The sequence below is a fragment of the Somniosus microcephalus genome, chromosome 8 (assembly GCF_052327205.1).
Source record: "Somniosus microcephalus isolate GS21.2 chromosome 8, FLI_Smic_1.0, whole genome shotgun sequence".
Classification (NCBI taxonomy): Eukaryota; Metazoa; Chordata; class Chondrichthyes; order Squaliformes; family Somniosidae; genus Somniosus; species Somniosus microcephalus.
The window spans coordinates 34,719,718-34,732,998 of record NC_140994.1 but is presented as its reverse complement, the minus strand read 5'-3'; the positions used below and the strand labels follow the sequence as shown (position 1 = coordinate 34,732,998).

Sequence of the window (13,281 nt, the reverse complement as noted above, 5' to 3'; positions counted from 1 at the left end):
TTTCAGATCATTGGTGATGCGGGTTTGCTTATAGAGCTGTCTTTTTCTGTGAACACAAGTAATGAGTGTTGGGAGAAAGCCTGAATTGTAACATTGCACTACAGAATAAGGTGTACATGTGGCATTTTGTTGGATCTGATGTGCTTCTCCTCATTGGTTTTCCAGCTTCAATATCTTCTCCATGAAAAGATCAGATCTGGTGGATTCTATTCTCTAAAGCAGCTTTTCAAGGCAAATGACCCTACTGGCAGAGGTCATGTGACGAGGTGAAGCACAAAGCCTTTTTTTACTGCCATCTAAATTATTTAAAACTTAGGCAAGCATTAGTGTGGTATCATTTTAAATGTAAGTCAGGTTTCAGTTCATATAACTAAAGGTAAATTTTGTGAGGCTTCACTGGTGGTGTGGAGCCTCACTGGCTGGGAACTTGTGCAATAAAATCAGATGCTGAAATCTGCGCGTCTAATACACAGTCCACTGCTTTTCATGGCAAAGAGATTTGCCAGATTTCTGGAGACAGCCAGCCTGAACTTCAACACAGCTTCCAGTTTTATTTAAATTGTTCTGCACTTTATGCTTTCCCCTCCCCAATAGCACAGTACAGACCTTCCTACCCACAGGAAGAGCTGTCCCTGTGGTTGACATTGTCTAGAGGTCACCGTCGATGAGGTGGCATAGTTCAGTGACAGCCTCCCTTCTGAAGCAGAGGCAGCAAAGACAGGCCTCATCTGCATTCCCCTGATAATACTTGCGGGATTTGCAAATGCAAAGCACGGATTCTCTCTTCGTCTTTGCCTTATTAACAGGTGTAAATTGGGTGAACCTGATCAGTTAGACTGAGGCCCTGCTCATTTTGTACGTTACATTCATTTCCAGGGTCAAATAAACAGGAACAAGAAGCTTTCATCTGAAACAGGTGGGAGCTTCACTATAATGCTGAAGTGGGGGGGTGGAGAGGGAGTCATTTTATCTTGCATGTAATTTCCAATCATTCATGCGTGCAGGATGCTAAGTGAAACAGAGATCTCAGATGTTCCTATAAGGCATATAAAAGGTACTGTATTGTAAGAAAATTCAGAGTATAGTTTTGAGGCCATTTGTTTTTTTTTTACTGCCATTTAGGTTTTTAGGAGCTTTTGAAGAAATTGTTTTGCTGCTTCTATTTTCCCAACAGAACCATTAACGGTAGTAATGGGTTTCCCAATGGGAATCCCCTATATCTGAACTTTGCGCAGGAAACAAAGCAGGAACAGGGCCGCCCCCATATTCTTCCATTTCCCTTTAATTGTCTGCATCCTTCTAAATTTCACCTATTTTTTCGTGGAATTTTCTGGTCCCGTTACCTCCTTCCACACATCCAAATCTGCAGCTGGAGCTATGAATAATTATGATAATGAGCTGACCGCAGATAATTGCATGCAATCACTCCTTGGGTGAGCTTTGCTCCTATTTATAACCTTTCCGAGGAGTAAACTGTACTTGTATTGGAAAAATCAACGCTTGAATGTCAGCAACTATTTTACCATGGGGTACATCACAGCCAAACTCGATCTTTTACTCAACCAGTGACCACAAGCCTCCAGAGATCACTAGACAATGATCAGGAGCAACATTCCCAGTCTGGAGGTCCCGCTCAGGCCACTCATCAGCTTTTCAGCGGAAATAACCGCGCATGTGCGAAGATTTGAACGGGCTGCGCAGCCAGTTAAAGGGCATGGGCAGGGAAAAAAATAATAAGAGGGAACATTGATCAGGAGTGGGGTCTCTGGCTGAGTTTGTTTCTTAGCCCAGAACATTGAGTCCATTTGTGGTGTCCCCATCACCGAACTCGCCAACTGAGATCAACTAACTCAGCACAGAGCAAGGAACGACCAGGGTTTGCAAGTACTGAGCAGATTATCAAAAAAAGTTAAATAAATATACTTTGTTAAATGCACACGTTGGCAAAAGTTATACATACTAAACAGAGGGCTTCAGCTGAATCATAGGTGCAACCACAGGGAGAAATGTGCTCCCCTTTATAGGATAGGTTCCCATCTGTCCTTCGCTCTAAGTCCAGGAATTGCCCCGAATATCCTTGTCCAATTGTTTGTACATGGCTACACTCCTGATCTGTATGATTCAGTAGCACACCACACCAATGCATTTATTCACATTAAATTGTTTCTCAAGGGTTAGAGTACGAAAGGTTCACTTAAATTTATTGAGTTTTAGACATTCAGAGAATTCTTGCCCGCTCTTCAAGATTTTTGAATGAGTAGAAAACATGCATCGGGACCGAAATTGTTGGAAAGTCGCGTCATTAGAATGACGCATTAGCAGCACTTGGTGTTATTAATTTGTTAAAAATCCAGCAATTCGTGGAGTAAAAGAGATATGCCATGAGTTCTGATTCTCCGCAAATTGTTGGACTATTTGCCGTTAGCCTTGCCAAAGCCGATAAAAGTCCCATCTCGTTGTGAGGCTCCCCATTGAATTTAATTGATTTATGACATTATTACAAGTCATTCCCACCGCAGCCACTTAAGCTGGTAATTAATGTCGTAGAGGAAATAACAACAGAAAATGCTGGAAAAACTCAGCAGGCCAGGCAACATCCGTGGAGAGAGAAATAGAGTCAACGTTTCAGGTCGAAACCCTTCGTCAGGACTGAAAAAACACAGGAAATGAAACAGCTTAAAAGGCCAGTTTGGGGGCTGGGAAATGGGGTTGAAAGAACAAAAGAGAAGTGAAGAGACATTAAGAGGTATGGGTTTGTTCTTTCATCCCCATTTCCCAGCCCCCAAACTAGCCTTTTAATCCTGTGTTTTTTCAGTCCTGACGAAGGGTTTTGACCTGAAACGTTGACTCTATTTCTCTCTCCATGAATGTTGCCTGGCCTGCTGAGGTTTCCAGCGTTTTCGGATTTCCAGCATCCGCAGTATTTTGCTATCGTACTAATGTCGTAGAGGACCCTGTTAATGATGTAATTTAAAAGACACTCAACCTTGGAGGCCCATAAAGGGACCAGCAGGTAGTGAATTGTTCCTAGAGGTTTTTTAATACTTTTTATCTGTCTTGCCAGTATTTTTGTGCCAGTCTTGCCATCCACACTCCTGTTAGTGTCACAGGGAAATAATTTTCAGGACGCAAAACACTCAAAAGAAGGTCATTCATTCAAATGAAAATTAGATTGTTTTCTTTCAGAAAATAAATATATGAGTAATTTGAGAAATGATTTGTGGTAAGTGCAGTATGCTTGCGAGGAAAAAGGTGACTTAGGAACTATGGTTCCTAAAGCTCTCCACCACTGGGGAGTTTTCCTCGTGTCATTTCTGTGTCTGTTGTAGATTAATTGATAGAGATTGATTGCTATGATTAGTCAACAACTCCTTGTTTCATGTGACTACTAGGATGCGAGAAGGCAAACTAGTTAGACCTTGGTCTTTATTTGTCTTATCAATTCCTATGTTCCTGTGAAAATAGTACAATGGCATACCCACTGGGTGTTCCACTATTCCTAATCATGCTGGTTCTATTCTTCATGGGTCAAGAATGTTTGCACATTTCACACACCTAACCTGCCATTCACTCATTAACTTCTCAAGAACCAATGCAGCAATTGCCAAACACAACTGGGTTACAATGTCCTCTTCTTCTGCTTGTTCTTTTAACTGCTTTTCTTACTTTTCCTTTCTGTCTCTTTTCTCTCTCTCTCTCTCTGCCTTAATCCACTCTTTTTCTTTCGTTCTCTTTATTCCCCTTTCTGTCCCTAAATTTTGTTTGACTCTAATTCACCCTATTTCCTTCTCCGTCTTTCGTTTTGATTCCTTTTCTGTCCTTTTCTTGCGTTGGTCAAGGAGATAAGCCATCGAGCATGGCGTTCACGAGGTCCCAGATGTGACATTGACATTGCTGCGCCGTTATCAGATCGAAGTCCCAGCAATTTGCGCCACAAATAGCGTGCGATGTCAATGGTGAGCATAAAAGACCGCCAGACCTGCCATTGCAGCAGTTTCTGGCCCATCATATATTCATTCAAATAGGATTAAAAAAAAATTTTTTTTTATTCATTGATGGGATGTGGGCGTCGCTGGCTAGGCCTGCATTTAGTGCCCATCCTTAATTGCCCTTGAGAAGATGGTGGTGAGCCGCCTTCTTGAACCGCTGCAGTCCATATGATGTAGGTACACCCACAATGCTGTTAGGAAGGGAGTTCCAGGACTTTGGCCCAGCGACAGTGAAGGAACGGCGGCGATACAGGTCCAAGTCAGGATGGTGTGTGGCTTGGAGGGGAACTTGTAGGTGGTGACGTTCCCATGCGTCTGCTGCCCTTGTCCTTCTAAGTGGTAGAGGTTGCGGGTTTGGAAGGTGCTGTTGAAGGAGCTTTGGCGAGTTGCTGCAGTGCATCTTGTAGATGGTACACACTGCAGCCACAGTGCGCTGGTGGTGGAGGGAGTGAATGTTGAAGGTGGTGGATGGAGTGCCAATCAAGCGAGCTGCTTTATCCTGAATGGTGTCGAGCTTCTTGAGTGTTGTTGGAGCTGCACTCATCCAGGCAAGTGGAGAGTATTCCATCACACTCCTGACTTGTGCCTTGTAGATGGTGGAAAGGCTTTGGGGAGTCAGGAGGTGAGACACTCGCCGCAGAATTCCCAGCCTCTGGCCTGCTCTTGTAGCCACAGTATTTATATGGCTGGTCCAGTTCAGTTTCTGATCAATGGTAACCCCCAGGATGTTGATAGTGGGGGATTCAGCGATGGTAATGCCATTGAATGTCAAGGGGAGATGGTTAGAGTCTCGCTTGTTGGAGATGGTCATTGCCTGGCACTTGTGTGGTGCGAATGTTACTTGCCACTTGTCAGCCCAAGTCTGAATGTTGTCCAGGTCTTGCTGCATATGGACACGGACTGCGTCAGTATCTGATGAGTCTCGAATGGTGCTGAACAGTGTGCAATCATCAGCGAACATCCCCACTTCTGACCTTATGATGGAGGGAAGGTCATTGATGAAACAGCTGAAGATGGTTGGGCCTAGAGCACTGCCCTGAGGAACTCCTGCAGTGATGTCATGTGATTGAGATGAATGACCTCCAACAACCACAGCCAACTTCCTTTGTGCTAGGTATGATTCCAACCAATGGAGAGTTTTCCCCTTGATTCCCATTGACTTCAGTTTTGCTAGGGCTCCTTGATGCCACACTCGATCAAATGCTGCCTTGATGTCAAGGGCAGTCACTCTCACCTCACATCTTGAGTTCAGCTCTTTTGTCCACACACACACAATAGTGGCTAGCTTAGTACAGAGTTGTGTAATCCAATGCAATTCAGCGTTATGGCCGAGAATGATTGTTTATGAATGCTGTGTCTCCTTGTGTTCTTTTACTATAAATAATACAGACACTTTTAGCTCATTTTAGTTACTGCTTTTTACTAGCTGCATTTCTGCTTTGTTTCTGTGCTGCCGCATGGTGCGGAGTGATACAAGATGTCCGACGCTGCACTGTGCACTGCCCATGCACAGTGTGCCACATAGCAATATAACTACACCATACCAAAGTAGTTCCATACCAAAGTAGTTCCATTTAACGATGTGATACTATAACAATGTAACATCCCTCTTTCTCAAAAAACTAAAACATGAAATTTAACAATTTAAATTAACAAATATTATATCTAAACTATTATTATCAACTACAAAGAATCGTGAGTTTTTTTTTTATTCGCGATATCACTCAGGTGGTTGGATGTTGTCCCTCCATCTTGTGGATTTGGTGGTGACCATTCCTCTCTGCGGTGTTTTGGTGTGTTCCGCTCTCGTTGTTGTTGTTGTTGCTGTCGCCTTTGGAGTTGGAGTGTGCATGCTCATGGTTTTTTGATTTGTAGCGCTTGTTTCTGGCGTTGTGCTGCTTGTGGTAGCTGGTGTTGTCAATGTTGCTGATGTTGTCTGCTGCTTATCCAGTTCAGGTGAAGGTCTGATGTGGAGTCTGTTCCGTCTGTATTGGTTACCAGGTTCAGTCTCTACGAAGTAGGATCTTGGAGTATCAGCTTTTCCAATGACCTTGGCTGGATTCCAGGTTTTCAACACCGGGTCTTGCACATGCACTGATTGTCCATTCAGCAATTCTGGTAGCGTCTTTGCATGTTTATCGTAATGTTTGCTTCCTACGATTTGTGCTTCTGCCAGCTTTTGTCTGAAGTCCTCCTGGTCCTGGGGAGGATGTATTTTTGCTGGTAGTGTAGTCTTAAACTTCCTCCCATTCAGCAATTCCGCAGGTGATTTCATGTCTGCTTTCAGTGGTGTTGATCTGAGTGATAGGAGGGCAAGGTCTTGGTCTTCCCCCATCTCACTACTTTTGATGAGAGTTCTCTTGACAGTCTGGATCTGTCTTTCGATGAACCCGTGTCCCCTTGGGAAATGTGGGGATGAGGTTACTATTTTGAACCCATACTTTTCTGCCAGAGCTCTGAATTCACTCGATGTGAACTGGGTTCCATTGTCACAGATTACCTTTTCCGGGATTCCTTGTTCAGCAAACAAGCTCTTTGCAATCCTGATGGTAGTTGTGGCTCTCAAGTCTTTCATCCTTCTCACAAAAGGAAACTTGGAATAGTAATCTGCCACTATGAGATACCATTCTTGATTGCACATGAAGAGATCTGCCCCAACAGTGTGCCATGGTCTTGACGGTATTTCACTAGGTATCATCTCCTCTTTCTGTTGTGCATTTCTGTATTTCTGGCATATACCACATGCAGAGACCATCTGTTCGATATTTTTGTACATGCCTATCCAGTATACAGCTGATCTGGCTCTCAGCTTGCATTTCTCCATTCCCATGTGGCCTTCATGTATGAGATGGAGAAGTTGTGTCTGCATTGTCTTTGGCACGATGATCCTCGATCCAGCAAGGAGAATACCGTCTTCTACTGCAATATCGTCTTTAATCGTCCAGTATTGACGAATTGTCGCCTGTACCTGCTGGATTCTCTCCGGCCACCCCTCTATTACTTGTTGTGTGAGTAGTTGCAACTCCTCATCTTTGCTAGTCTCATCTCTGATTTGACTGAGCTTTGTAGGGGTAACATTCTCTAGGTGTGGATTTTTACTGTTAGGCCCTCCACCTCGTGTTTCTCATATGGTGACAATCGAGACAACGCATCTGCTAGCACCATTTCCTTTCCTGGCTTATATTTAAGCGTGAAGTCATAGCTTTGGATCCTTAGAAGTAGTCTTTGCAGTCTTGCAGGCGCTTTGCACAGATTCTTCTTATAGATCTGTTCTAGTGGACGATGGCCACTCTCTATTGTAAATCGCCTGCCATATAGGTATGTATGGAATTTTTCGCATCCGTACACTACTGCTAATAGTTCTCTTTCTATGTTGGCATATCTCGTCTCGGCTGACGTCAAGGCCTTTGATGCGAAAGCTATCGGCTTTCCTTCCTGCACCAGAGCTGCCCCTAGTCCTCTGGTAGAAGCATCTACTTGCAGAGTGACTGGTTTTCTTCTGTCATAATATGACAGACTTGTTTCTTTGCACAACAGTTCTTTAAGTTGTTTGAAATTCCTTTTGTGTGATTCAGACCACTGGTATTCGACGTCTTCTTTCAATAGCTCTCTGAGATTTGTTGTATGTTCCGACATGTGTGGGATGAAAGAACTCATGTATTGGACCAAGCCGAGGTAACTCCTCAGCCCTTTCTTGTCTTTGGGTGGTTTCATTTCAGCAATCGCTGCAATCTTCTCTGGATTTGGCTTGACTCCCTCTGGTGTATAAATCATACCGAAGAATTGGCATTCCTTGACTTTAACTATGCACTTATCTGCATTTAACTTGATGCCAGACTTCCTGGTACTCTCCACGGCCTCATGTAGGTGCATGTCATGGTCTCTTTCATCTGCTCCATAGATCTGAATATCATCAGCTATTCCTATAGCTCCTTCACAGCCTCTGTATGTCTCGTCTATTTTCTGTTGAAAGATATCTTGACTGACCTTTAGCCCGAATGGTAGCCGCAGGAATTTATAACGCCCAAATGGTGTGTTGAATGTTGTCAGTGTTGTTGATTCCTCATCCAACTTCACGTTCCAATATCCATTTCTGGCATCTAGTTTTGAGAAAACCTTGGCTCCTGCCAGTGATGGCGTAATCTCCTCTAGCGTTGGGGTGGGATAGTGGTCCCTCTTTATCGCCTGGTTTAGATCTTTGGGGTCCAAACATATTCTGAGATGCCCGTTTGGCTTTTCTCGTACCACAATTGAGTTTACCCAGTCTGTGGGTTCAGTGACCTTTACGATCACTCCCTTTTCTTCCATCTCCTTTAGCTCTCTTTCAAGCTTTGTCTTCAGCTCGATGGATACTTTTCGTGGAGCATGGATAACGGGCTTTACCTCTGGATCGATGGTGATGTGGTATTGGAAATCTCCGAAACATCCCACTGTATCATCAAAACATTCCGGATACATGTCTATCAAGTCTTTTTTACTCTTGATTTGTGGGCGGTTCTCCAGTGGGGTGTTGCTGTCTATCTTCAGTGGCATTTCCGTCAGCTCGTGATGCACTGAGATCAATCTCAACTTCTCGCAGCTGTTTAATCCCAGGATCGCTGGCCTCTCAGTGTCGGTGACATAGAACATGCAGTTGATGTTCTTTCTTTTATGTGTCCCTTTGATAAAGGTTATTCCGAGTTGTTTAATCTCACTCCCCCCGTATGCTGTCAGCGTGACATTACTTGCCTTTAAACAACCATTTTTCGGGTAGCCATCTTCTCTCAGGTTTTCGGGAAAGATCTGCTGGTATAGTCTCAATGGGAGAATGTTGCTCTGAGCCCCTGTGTCCAGCTTCAACTTTAAGTTGATGGTTTTGGGCCGACCTTTGATCTTTTTTTTGATTTGGATGATGGTGTGCAATTCTCTCCTCGGAGTATTTTCCGCTCTGGACATCTCGTGAAGCTGTATCTTTATGGTTTCGATGTTTAGTGCATTGTCGTGATCATCATCATCATCCTGCTCATCCATGGCATGGATATTGTGTTTCTTTCTCTGGTTCTGCTGTCTGCCTTTGTTTTTGATGTATGTTCTGTTAAGTCTGTGTGTTATATTGAGAATTAATACACAGACCACAAGAGTAAAAATTAACAGGTCTTTACTAGTCGAAGGTCAGGGCGGAACTGCCCAATAAATCATTACACAGCACTTATATACTGGTGTGGTCACCACTGGTATTACAGTATACAGCAGCCAAGATAAAGTAGTGCAACTCTTAAAATAGTTCTCTTAAAGGTGGAACGGTTCTCTTAAAGGTGGAACGGTTACATACACTACAATCCTCCCTTTTTAGCTTAACAGTATATGTTTCCCATTAAACATAACATCATAACATATATATACAACTTCATGTAAAAACAGTTCACAGATTCAGTCTCTGAGGCGGCGCCTCCTGCGCTTCCTGACTCGGTCCGGATAACGCCTCGGTGTTGTAGTAGTTCTCGGTGGTGTAGTAGGTTCTTTCGGCAAGGTCGATTCGGCTTGAATGCCAGTGTCGGGTTCATCTGATTCCAGTATCACCGGATCGGAGGTAGATACTATGGGTATCTCTGCTTCATCATTAGGCATATAAAGTCGTGGAGTAGGTTCTCGTTGCTGGGGTGACTCATCTAATAGTCCTTCACTGGACTTAACAGCTTGAACTTTCGTAACTTCAGAACCAGCATTGCTGACTTCTAAAGGCTCGAGTACCTTGGGAAGTTTTTCTACTTCCAGACTGATTTGGCTCAGTTCGGAGGGACCACGTGCGTGACCTGGTAGGGGTGATAATGGTTCAGATGAGTCATCATCTTCTGCTTCCTCTCTATTGTCTTCTAATTCCTCCATCACTTCAGCTTTTGCCTCTGCCACCAATTTTTCATCTGCTAAGCTCAATTTTTCATCTGACTGTAAGCTTTCCACTTGCAGCTTCAGCTTTTCATTGGAAAACTTAAGTTGCCTCCTCTCCTCCATGCCCAGCTGGGCGTTAACCAGCTTTTGTCCCACATCCAGACATCTCTCCTGAAGAGACTTCTTCATGTGTTCAGCTTCATCCAGCTTTTTCTGGGCTTCCAGCAAATCTTTTACTAATGACATCACTTGTGATTTCAATACTTCAACTTCATTCGGAGATTGATTGTTCGGACTATTCAATCCCTCTACTGGAGCAGCTGTTTCAGCGTTCGGTTGTTCTACATTGACGTGAGTCAGCGTACTCTTGGCATCCAAGGGCTGCTCTGCTGCAATCTTCTCAGTCTGTGTTGCAACCTCAGCTGTTTCAATAACTTTTGAGAGCTCTGAAACCCTTTCCTTTGAAGATTGAAGCTCGTGTTCAAGTTTTTCCAATTTCAGAGTCTTGTCCCTCAGCATATGAAGGAGTTGGCTGACCGTTAACTCTTCTGACATCAGACGTTTCCCAGTATCGTCGTCATGTGTTTTCGACGTATAGGCTGCAGGGCTGTTTGTAACCTTGCACTGGGGGTCCTTTGTTGCTTTTAATTCGCCATCATCCGGAGCCTCCACCGTTCGAATTTCAACAAATGAATCATCCGGTGATGCTGCACCCAACTTCAGTAGGAGCCCGGAATTCATGGCAACCACATCAGCCTTTCCTGCCTGCAACCTGCTAACAAGCGCCTTCAGTTGCTGAACATCCTGCTCCACCAGATTAGGGCACGCACCTTCAGAAACTGAATCAGCTTTGATTCGTTTGGCCTTCTCGCGCAGACGGTTTGTGTATTCCTGCTCCATTTTCTCAATCAGCTGCTTCTGCTGTCTTCCCAGATTCTCCAGCTCTGTGTCAAAGAACTTTTTCTTTGCATTCATCTCTTGCTCAAAACGGCGAATCATTTGTTCTAATTGCTGTTGTAGTTTGAGATTAAGTTGAGTTCGAGCCCCGGGTTCCTCAGAAATGTGCATGTCTGTAGACTGGACAGACTCAGAATTCTCTGTCAAACTATGTTGTTGTTGTTCAGTGGAGTTCTGTTCTGATACTTTGTTCTCTCCTGAAGCATTTATACACTCCTTCGTTTTTCCATCATTAGTCTGCAAGTCCATTTTAGACTTGTCTTTTGCACATGGGCTGGTCTTACCATCATCAGTTCCAGGGTCTGAGCTGATTGTCTTCCCCGAGTTCTCACTCTCTGCTTTGTCACTGTCACTGCTGCATATGCCCTCATCCAATATTCTGGACAATCGTGCAGGTTTGACATCTTTTCTTTTTCCGGAATCTCCCGTTATTGCTTTTAGGGAGTGCCAGTCCATATTTATTTTCCTGATCCACTCCTGTCCCAGAAGTGGTGGACCTCCCTCAGGTAGTACATATAAGTCCATTCCTTGGTGTTCTTTGCCCTTGTGTCTCACCTTGACTTTTATCTTTCCGATGGGGTATACTCTTTGCCCCGTGTATGTCTTCAAGACAATCTCGGTATCTCTCAAGGGTATACGTGAGAATAGCTGCTTGTAGTCCCTTCGGTTTATGACTGTTAGGGCTGATCCTGTGTCCAATTCCATTTTCACTTGGACTCCGGCTATCTTGAGCGTGACCCAGATAGTTTGTAGGTCAGCTTCCTTACTCACATTGTGAATTCTCAGACTACCCAGTTCCTGGTTGTTGGAGTCTGAATCCGAATTCTGTTCATCCGAACTCTTCTCAGCCACCTTATGTACCTTTCTGCACTTTTCCTGCGGTGACTTTTTGTTGCTGGCCTTCTTTCCTGACCGGCATACTTTAGCTATGTGACCAAGCTTGCCACATTTTCTACATTCCTGGTTTTTAAACCAGCATTGGTTCTGATCGTGTGTTGTCTTCCCACAACGATAGCATTTCGTTGTACCCGAAGCCATTTGATCTACGCTGAGTACCGCTGCCTTCAGCTGCATTTCCGCAGTGCCTCTCGCTGCGGCTTCGTGCGATGCTGCAATAGTGACAGCCTTATCAAGTGTAAGATCATTCTCTTCAAGTAGCCGCTTTTGTGTTCCTTCTTTCGACAACCCGCACACGAATTTGTCTCTCAGTGCCTCTGTCAGATTTTCCCCAAACTGACAGTATTTCGCTAACTTACGCAGTTCAATTAAGTACTCCGCGTTGCTTTCCTCTTTCAGTTGCGTTCTCGCATAAAATTTAAATCGTTCCGCTAACATCAGCGGTGTGGGGTTCAAATGATCCTTCAGGACAGCAACAATATTAGCGAAAGTCTGATCCGCCGGTTTAGCTGGTGATAGGAGATGCTTCAATAGCCCGTATGTCTTGGCACCCATTGAGTTTAGTAAGGTTAGTGCTTTATCTTCATTTGATATTTTATTTGCCTTACAATATATCTCTATGCGTTCTACATACGTGGCCCAATCTTCCACATCGGGATCGAAATCGTTGATGTTACCACACTTAGGCATCCTCGCAACCTTCTTGAGAACACAAAAGAAATTTTTCTTTAACTTTTTTTTTTTCAAAATGGTGGTTTCTCGCGCTTGTCTTCTTCCCCGCCTACTTTCAAAATGGCGGTTTCCCGCGCTTGTCTTCTTCCCCGCCTCTGAAAATGGCGGCTTCCCGCGTTTGCCTTTCGCCCCTGCTGGCTGTCTCTTGTCACTCCCGCTCGCTCGGTCTCGGTCTCCCTTGCTCGGTCTCCCTCGCTCGGTCTCGTTCTCCCTCGCTCGCTCGGTCTCCCTCGCTCGCACGGTCTCCCTCGCTCGCTCGGTCTCGTTCTCCCTCGCTCGCTCGGTCTCGTTCTCCCTCGCTCGCTCGGTCTCCCTCGCTCGGTCTCGGTCTCCCTCGCTCGGTCTCTTCTCTCTCCCGCTCGCTCAGTCTCGCTCGCTCGCTCGGGCTCTGTCTCTCCCGCTCGCTGTAACGGCGATTGCCGTATTGCTGCGTTCGCCCTCCCCAGCGGTTTTCAATCGTGCCTCCCAGCCCCTCTTGCAGTCCGGTCCTTTCCCCCCGGCTGCGGCTGAGTTCTCCGCGGTGTTTTTTAATTTTTTTTTAATTTTCTCCCGCGCCTTTCGCTGTCCCGGTCGCTGCGCCTCGCGGCCTCGGTAGCTGCCCGGCCTTTTCCACCGGTCGCGGTCGAGCTTGCTCTCGACGCTGTTGCGTCTCCCAGCCCGCTTGCAGCCCGGTCTCTCACACCGGCTGCGTTTGCATTCGCTGTGGTCTCTCACACCGGCTGCGTTTGCATTCACCGCGGCTTCCGTGCCTTACGCTGCCCCAGTCTCAGTGCCTCTGGCCCCAACTTCTGTCCGGCTCTTTTCCCCAGCCGTGGTCGAGTTCTCCGCCCTTATATCC

The 13,281-nt window shown here is 45.2% G+C and overlaps 1 protein-coding gene across 2 annotated transcripts in view; it reads left to right on the top strand.

The window, feature by feature from the left end:
• Window positions 1-13,281, top strand: part of LOC147113440 (EF-hand calcium-binding domain-containing protein 6-like) — a 95,428-nt gene that overhangs the window by 12,314 nt on the left and 69,833 nt on the right. For both annotated transcript variants that reach the window (XM_085994516.1, XM_085994518.1), the window contains exon 3: window positions 166-266. In XM_085994516.1, coding sequence (XP_085850642.1) covers window positions 166-266 — 101 coding nt within the window. The remainder of the gene's footprint in view (window positions 1-165; window positions 267-13,281) is intronic.